At 43.5% G+C, this 9,049-nt stretch overlaps 1 protein-coding gene across 3 annotated transcripts in view; it reads left to right on the top strand.

The window, feature by feature from the left end:
- Window positions 1–1,187: 1,187 nt before the first annotated feature.
- Window positions 1,188–9,049, top strand: part of CREBL2 (cAMP responsive element binding protein like 2) — a 29,730-nt gene continuing 21,868 nt past the window's right edge. For 2 of the 3 annotated variants that reach the window (XM_081589287.1, XM_081589285.1), the window contains exon 1: window positions 1,188–1,471. In XM_081589287.1, the coding sequence (XP_081445413.1) occupies window positions 1,457–1,471 (15 nt within the window). In that variant the 5' untranslated portion in view covers window positions 1,188–1,456. Of the gene's footprint in view, window positions 1,472–6,401; window positions 6,534–8,507; window positions 8,715–9,049 lie in introns of those variants that run through there. The other variant, XM_081589286.1, reaches the window with a different exon arrangement.

Raw genomic sequence — 9,049 nt, 5'->3', positions numbered from 1 at the left:
ATAGTACGAGTCTGAAGAGAGAGTCAAAGGACTCTCCAGAACATTAATGAAGACACCATCTTTGTCAAGTTCTCAATGGCCTAACACAGTTCAAAACAAGCCCACTGACTTTACTAAAAGTCGACAACGCCAAAACATTCTTCCTTATTTATTATTGAGATGAAATTCTCATACCATGATATTTACTTAAAGTATACAATTCAATAGTTTTCAGTATAGTCAGAGTTGTGCAGCTATCACTAAATCAATTTTAGAACAGTTTCACTACCTCAAAAGAAACCCAATACCCATCAATACGCCCCATTCCTGGCCCCCACCCCTCCACCTCCACTATATTCCCCAACCCCAGCCCCTGACAACCACTCACCAACTTTTTGTTGCTTTAAAGGTACCCATTCTGAACAGTTCATTTAAATGGAATCCACCCATCCATCCATCCATCCATCTGTGACCTTTTGTGTCCTGTTTCTTTAACTCTTAAGTGTATTTTCAAGGCTCATCCACATTGCAGCAGGTAGCAGAACCTCATTCATCATGAATAATATTCCTTTTGTATACAAATACCAGGATGGGCCTATCCGTTCATCCACTGTTGAACATTTGGGTTGTTTCCATTGGTTGACTACTATGAACAACGCTTCTAGGACAGAACATTACTGCGTAAGTTTTCGTGGGGACAGACGGTGTAATGTCCGGTGGAATTGTTGGCCATATGGTCTAACACTGGGAGGAACTGTTAAATGGTTTCCAAAGCATCTACTATTTCACATTCTTTGTTGTTTTTGGGGGGTGGGGGTGGGGTGTTGTTTTTTAATTTTTAAAATAAACAATCTTCATGGTTTTCTCGGGGTCCGTGAGGAGGGCCTGCTCCCAGGGACTGTCCTTCAGGGTTGCCTCTGCCAGGCCCCAACGGTCCCCTCCGCGTCCCCAGGCCGCTGGAAACCACGGACCCAAACATCTCTGAGCGCGCACTGTGGGAAACCTATTCAGCTCCTCCCCCTCGGCGCTCCCCGGCAGGAAAACGGACGCCGCCTGGCTGAGGCTCTGTGGACATTGTAGTTTCCTTTCCAGTCCACCGCGCAAAGACCGCGGTGAGGGAAACTACAAGCCCCAGAATGCTGCGGTGCTACGGCAGCCGAGCGGGCCAATCCGCGCGCCGCGCTCCAGCCCACCCTCCGGTCCGGGCTGCTCTCCAGGGCGTCTGTAAACACAGCCAGATCCTGTCATGGAGGGGGAGGAGGAGGCGGCGGCGGCAGCGAAGGGAGGCGTTCTGGGCCGCCTCCAGGGTCCGCTCTGCCATTCCTGAACTGGTCCCTCGTCCCCGTGACTGTGGCATCAGGGAACCGAACTGTTAGGCGAGAGGAGGCGGTCAGAACCATATCCCCTTCTTCCCCCGGGGCGGGGCCGGGCCGGACCAGGCCGGCTGAGCCGGGGGAGGGCCGGCCTGTCTGCCGAGATGGATGACAGTAAGGTAAGTCCTGGGGTTTGCACGCGCAGCTGCCGCCGCCGCCTGCTTGTCGCTAAGTGCCCGTCCCGCCGCTGAGCCTCAGCCCTGTAGTCCACCCAGCACCCAATAGAAATCTGCCTTAGACACCCCTGCGCCTCCAGCTATGACCCCAGGTACCCAGACAGGAATTGAGGGAACAGCGGGCTGCGTTCTTCCTACAAGGGCCCACTCCGGAAAAATCACACCCAGGGCAAGCTTATTGGTTAGCTTTTCTAGGCGGTGCAGACCCTAGTGCTCCCGAGATAAGTGAAGAAAGTACTGTGCTTTTTCTTTTTGCCTTCCGTTGCCCCCAACCAGCCTTTTTCCACATCGGAGACCTAAACTAGGACACCCTGAACCGGCCCTGTTCCCCTAGACCGTCCCCTTTTCTTCTCTCAGGCTCCCTTACTCAATGCCCCATTCATATAATCTGTTCACTCCCCCTCTGAGCTATTTTCCTGTGGTTGGTTGGAACACTCTGCTAATCTCCTGTTGCTATTCGTCCAAAGCCTGGAATCTAACCTCCTCTAGAAAGCCTTCTTCAAGAAAAGAAGTGAATTCCTTCTTGTTAATCTATCCCCACTCCCCCTTCCCTTATCCTGGTCACTTATCCCTGTTAAGATAACAGACAATATACATTATTGGTTAATTCATATAGTTTGTTTATAACCTTCCTGTCTCTCCACGTTAGTGTCATCTAGTTATGTGTCATGAAGATAGTGATGCTTAGTTAATTGATCATCAGCTTATTGATGTTTTAGAATGTTTAGAAAGTTGGCCTTTTTTTTTTTTTTTTTAAGGCATCAGACTCTAGAATTTGCCAGTTTTCAAAGCAGATACTCCTTTCCTCTGCTTTACTTTCCACCATCTATGGCATGCTGCTTTTGGGAGCTTTTTCCTTCGTTTGGGTACCCTTTCCCCCTCCACCTAACCAGTAACACTTTGCTGCTATCAAGTTTTTGTTTCACACATCCTCAGAGAGGCTGAAAAAAATCTCCGTCTTTTCTGTGCTTGTGTTATTCTCTGTTATCTCCTCTTCCTATTCCCGAGGGAGGCTCTGGGGAAAGTGACAGCAGGGACAGCCCAGGGCACTGCTCTGGAAGTAGGACTCACCTCTAGGAACCTTTACTTGGAAAGTAGTAAAGCCCTCCTAATAGGAAGTGAGATTTCCAAGTCAGAAAGAGGGAATTCTAAAACTTTTCTAGAAAAATCAGAAGGTAATTTTCCATAACAGTCTTTGCTAGCTTGATCTTTCAGTGTTAATTTTGAAATTAAATCCGAATACTGTATCCATTGTCTTTCCTAGGTACGGCTGGCTGGGAAAGGATGCCAAATTAACATAGTCTTTAGTCTCCTCAGTTGGAGACTCTCGTGGTATATTCTACATAATTTTTGGTTGTTTCTTTTTCAGACCTTTGAAATACTTAATAACTTTCTCAAAGTCTTCAGTAATCTCAAATAAATTCAAGAAAAAAACATAGGATTTTGAGTTATTTTACCTTCCTATAAAATCACATGGAACTTATTTCTAAAACAAGCAAGCTATAGTGGCGGGTAGGGTGTTATGGTTTTGCCTAAAGAGTGAGGTTAATTTTGGAAAGTAGACTATTCATAACCATTCACAAATAACTTCTTAGATGGTTCATAGGTAAGCAAAATGAATTCAGTTCTCATTCTTTACTAATTCATTGTTTTTGTGACAGTATTTAGAAACCAGCAGTTTCTTTATTCTTCAATGATTTTGGAAAAGGAAATCCATTTCAGATGTCTGTGGATGGATAGTGCTTCTGTGAATGCACTACTTTCACTTTGAATACATGTCGAAGCTATGGATGAGTAATATTTAAATGCCATGTACTGCAAGACTGGACTACTCTTTGAGGAGTCAGGTGGTATGAAAAGGCCTTTTTAAAAGGCTCCCAATCCTGCCTTTCCCTGTGCTCTAATTGTTACAGTCCTGCAAAATTTTATTGTTCTCCCAGTATATCCATACAGGCTCAGACACACAACACATTTCCCCTCCCATTATGTATGGGTGATGGAGTCTCAGGTTCTGAAGGAAGCTGCAGTAGGGAAGCCGAGGGTTGGGGCTTGGAAGTGTGGTTGTGCCGGTGAGAGCATAAAACATGACAAACCGACTGACAGAAAGGCCAGGGCAACAGGACGAGGACAGAGGGGGCAGGAGCAGCCGTTAGAGAGAAGCAGTGTTTGAGTGATGCTGTGATGACCTCTCGTTATAAAGATTCTGTCTTCTGAGTTGTTTTCATCAGTGGTGGTGAGTGAATTTGCAAGAGCGCTCCATGTTCTGCTGTCTAGTTTCCTGGAGTCAGAGCAGGACAGATTGGAATGGCGGGTGCAGCTTTGCCTCCCAAGTGTCTAGCAATGTGCCTGGTACATTACATCACAGAGTACTGGTTCACAAAGACTGAGCTTAATTGGAACAGAAAGGCATTAAGGAGACTGCTGGAGGTGTAGCTGGGATTTATTAATATTCATCAATGTGCTCTGTTGAGCCAGAGTATACAGACTACACCAAACAGGAAAAAGAAAGCAGAGACAGAGTGGGCATCTAAGAGTGGGGGCTTGGGGAAGCGCTAAGTAGCAGATCTCAAATTCTGATTGAGCAGATTTATACTTAACCTACTTGGGAAGGAAAAAAAAAAATCTTGGCTGAGTTAACCTTTTTGAGCTTCTGTTTTATCTGTTAAATGGTCAGTGCCTTTTTGCCCGACTTTGTTGAGGATCAGAGATCATGCATATGAAGCATCAAGTGCAGAGTAAACACATACTAGGCACCCGGAAATGTTATCATTGTTATATTACCTGTCAGTGATGTCCTTGGTCTTTTTCACAGTGCAGCAGGCACCCGAGACCCTCACTGTAGTCATTATTAGGTGTGTGCTGTTGTGTGATATTTGCAGCTGTGTTTTCCCCATACTACCCTCCTTTCTTAATGATGCCCCCAAATGGGACAGGGACAATGGAATGGGACGTGAAGTGGCTCTTACCTGTCAGACTGTGTGAGAATGGTAGTCTCTTGAGCCCACCTGTGTGTCCACCACTGGAGAACAGTGCTTTTTATGAAAGCCTCTTCTCCCTAACCGGCTGCATTCAATCATAAAGAAAATTGAAAGGAGTCATTTACAGGGGCTTTGATCATGCTGCTGCTGCTGCTAAGTCACTTCAGTCGTGTCTGACTCTGTGCGACCCCATAGACGGCAGCCCACCAGGCTCCGCCATCCCTGGGATTCTCCAGGCAAGAATACTGGAGTGGGTTGCCGTTTCCTTCTCCAGTGCATTAAAGGGAAAAGTGAAAGTGAAGTCGCTCAGTCCGACTCTTAGCGACCCCGTGGACTGTAGCCTACCAGGCCCCTCCGTCCATGGGATTTTCCAGGCAAGAGTACTGGAGTGGGGTGCCATTGCCTTCTCCGGCTTTGATCATAGAGGGTTCTTATTTCCAATTTTATATTTGACTTTCATGTTTATCAAATGAATGAATGAGTGACTCAAAACACCCTAGATCAGCTGTGTTCCTGCCACAGACAAAGCTGGTAAAATATGACATTTCTGTATAGCCTAGCTATAATATATAATGCCCTATATGATGTTTAGGGCATCGATTTCCACTTGAGGGACTGGTGAGAGAGTCCCTCCCTGGCCTCAGTATACTGATATGAGCTGCTGTTCTTCTGCATACTTCCTTTCCACCTGAGCTCCAAACAATTATCTTAAAATGCCTTATACCTTCCTTACCCCTTAGGTCTTTGTTCCATTCAGTTGTTCTGATTAGTGCTGGTTCTCACAAAAATTTTTACTTGGCCAAAAAATCTCTTTGATATTCCCAGAACTCAGTTGGTAAGGAATCTGCCTGCAATGCAGAAAACCCAGTTTCAATCCCTGGGTTAGCAATGTCCCCTGGAGAAGGAAATGGCAACCTGCTCCAGTATTCTTGCCTGGAAAATCCCATGGACAGAGGAGACTGGTAGGCTGCAGTCCATGGGGTCACAAGAGTCAGATACGACTTGGTGAATAAACCAAACCAGAGCTGTCCTTTGGCCCCTAAAGTCCCTCTTCTTGGCCCCTTACCCATCCTTTGTTACAGCTGGAACTACCCTCCTTGGGCAATGACAGAGCTCAGACACTTTCTGCCTTTTCTGTCCTCCTGCTCCATCCATGCTTTCAACAAGACCAAGGCAGAAGAGCCAGCTCCTTTGCCAAACTAGACAGTTTGTTAACATTTTAAATGTGCCCCCTTTTCCTGCCTAGGTCCCCTGTACATTGGGGTACCTCTACAGACATCTGTTGAAATTGAAGTTTAAATAACCTTATTCAGAATGTTTTGTGCTTTAAGATTTTCACAAAAGTTTGTTCATTTATTCATTTCCCCCTTCCTCATCAAACATTTGTTGGACACCTAATATGTATGAGACATTGTGCTAGACAGTAGAGATACAGAGATGAATAAGAGTTTATAATTATTCTCAGGAACTGATGTTTCAGTGGACTAGATAAACATATAGAAAAATGACTACCGCGTGGTGAGGGGAGAAATGAGGGCAGTGACAGCAAAGTGCTTTGGGGGCACCAAGAATGGATGCCTATATGGGTGTGTCAGACATGAGTTCACACAGTAGGCTAGGCGTGAATCTGTCAGGAAAAACAGAAGTGCCCCCAAAAATGGGAAAGAGGGAATATCCTATACTAAAGCATATTGCACTGGAAAATAAGTATTTTGGTACAAGCTAGAGCAGGAGCTGGGAGATTTTCTGTAAAGGGGCAGGTAGTAAATATCTGTGGGCCATGTGATCTCTGTTGTAATTACTCAACTCTGCCATTGAAACATGAAAGCAGCCATAGGCAGAACATAATGAATGGGTGTGGCTGTGTTCTGATAAAAGTTTATTTCCCAAAACAGGCAGCTGGCTGACTTTAGTTGGCCAGGTGGGCTGAAGTTTGCTGATCCCTGAGCTGAGCATAAGGCACACGTAGAGATGTGGGCAGAGACAAGGATGGAAAGATAACCAGGAGCCTGATCAGGATTTGCTTGGCAAGTTAAGCTAAGAAATTTGGGAAATCTGATTTCCACCACTTTCAAGCTATTATGATTTTGGACAGATTATTATTTTTTAAATCGAAGTATAGTTGATTTATAATAGAGCATTAGTTTCAGGTATACAGCAAAGTGATTCAGTTATATATATATTTTCAGAGTATTTTCCATTATAGGTTATTACAAGATATTGCATATGGTTCCCTGTGCTATACAGTAAATCCCTGTTGCTTATCTATTTTAATCCACCTGCAATGCAGGAGACCCCATTTCCATTCCTAGGTCGGGAAGATCTGCTGGAGAAGGGATAGGCTACCCACTCCAGTATTCCTGGGCTTCCCTGGTGGCTCAGATGGTAAAGAATCAGATGGCCTGCAATGTGGGAGACCTGGGTTTGATCCCTGGGTTGGGACGATCCCCTGGAGGAGGGCATGGCAACCCACTCTAGTATTCTTGCCTGGAGAATCCCCATGGACAGAGGAGCCCGGTGGGCTACAGTCGATGGGGTCACAAAGAGTTGAACATGACTAAGCAACTAAACACAGTGTGTATCTATTAAATACCATAGTCCTAATTTATCCCTACCCACCTCCCTTTTCCCTTTGGTAATCATAAGTTTGTTTTCTGTCAGTGAGTCTGGTTTTTTTTTTTGTATATGGGCTAATTGGTATTACTTTTTAGATTCAACATTAAGCAATATCATATAATACTTGTCTTTCTCTGACTTACTTCACTAAGTATAATATTCTCTAGGTCCATCCATGTTGTTGCAAATGGCAATATTTCTTTCTTTTTTATAACTGAGTAATATTCCATTTTATATATATATACTATATATATATAAAACACACACATATATTCCATTATATATATGTATATATATACACACACACACACACAGACACATACTACATCTTCTTAAACCAATAGTCTGTTATTGAGCACTTGAGTTATTTTCATGTCTTGGTTATGGACTTTCTTTTTTTTTTTATTAGTTTATTTATCTATTTTTTAACTTTACAATATTGTATTTGTTTTGACATACATTGACATGAATCCACCATGGGTGTGTATGTTTTCCCCCTCCAGAACCCCCCTCCCACCTCCCTCCCCATCTCATCCCTCCGGGTCATCCCGGTGCACCAGCCCCGAGCCCCCTGTATCATGCATCGAACGGTTATGGACTTCATAGTGCTGCTATGATCATTGGGATGCATGTATCTTTTTGAGTTAAGAGTTTTCCTCTTTTCTGAATATATACCCAGGAGTGGGGTTGCCAGATCGTATGGTAGCACTACTTTTGTTTTTTAAAGGAACCACCATACTATTTTCCATAGTAACTGTACCAATTTACCTGCCCACCAATAGTGTCAGAGGGTTCCCTTTTTTCCTACACCCTCTCCAGTATTTATTACTTGTAGACTTTTTGATGATAGCCATTCTGACAGATGTAAGGTAAGCACCTCATTGTGGTTTTGATTTGCATTTCTCTAATAATTAGCAATATTTAGCATCTTTTCATGTCCCTGTTGGCTATCTGTGTGTCCTTTAGGTCTTCAGCCCATTTATTGTTTACCTTTTGGTATTGAGTTATATGAACTGTTTGTATATTTTGGATAGTAACCCCTTGTCATTTGCATTGTTAGCAAATGTTTTCTCCCATTCTGAAGGTTGTCTTTTTTTGTTTGTTTCCTTTGCTGTGGAAAAGCTCTAAACTTTGATTAGTGCCATTTGTTTATTTTTGCTTTTATTTTGGGAGACTTTTGCCTTGGGAGACTGATCAATGAAAATATTGCTATGATTTATGTTGAAAAGATTATCAGAACTGTATTTCTTTACCTATAAAATAGATGTGTTAACCTTATTAAGTTAGTGTAAGAATTAAATGTTACATGTATTAGAAAAAAAAACCAACATAGTACATAATGGGTTCAAGATAAATGCTTGTTCTATGTGACTCCTCCTCACCAGCTTGGTTACACTGGTCACAAGAAAGACCTGAGCTGAAGATGATGCTAGAGACTGTTAGAATGTAGGTGTATGCAGCATGCATAAAATCCTTGAAGGATGAAGAAGGTGGACAGGAGAGAGAGCTAAAGAGACAGAACCCTGGCAGACTCTAAAATGATCAGAAGAGGTGGAGGAATAGGATTCAACAAAATAAACTGAAAAGAAGAGGTTAGTGATATAGGAGATCCACACAAAAAAAGGATTATTATTCCATCTAAAGGAAGTAGGGAAAAAGTATCCACTGAATTTCAAAAACAGGAGGTTGTTTGTGAACCTAGCAAGAGAAGCTTCAACAGAGTGATGGCGCCGAAGCCAAAATGTAGTGGTTGAGGAAGAGTGGGTGGGAAGGAAGCAAAGACGGTTGCATACAGTGTGCAGGCCGACTCCGATATACTGTAGGTTCATCTACAGACTATTGCAGTAAAGCAAATATCACAATAAAGCAAACGTCACGAATTTTTTCCCAGTGCATATAAAAGTTATGTCTACACTAGACGGTAGTC

This window comes from Giraffa tippelskirchi, chromosome 4, assembly GCF_054371585.1.
Source record: "Giraffa tippelskirchi isolate mGirTip1 chromosome 4, T2T-mGirTip1v1.2.pri, whole genome shotgun sequence".
Classification (NCBI taxonomy): domain Eukaryota; kingdom Metazoa; phylum Chordata; class Mammalia; order Artiodactyla; family Giraffidae; genus Giraffa; species Giraffa tippelskirchi.
The sequence above is the reverse complement of the archived record's forward strand: the minus strand, read 5'-3'. Positions and strand labels throughout refer to the sequence as shown.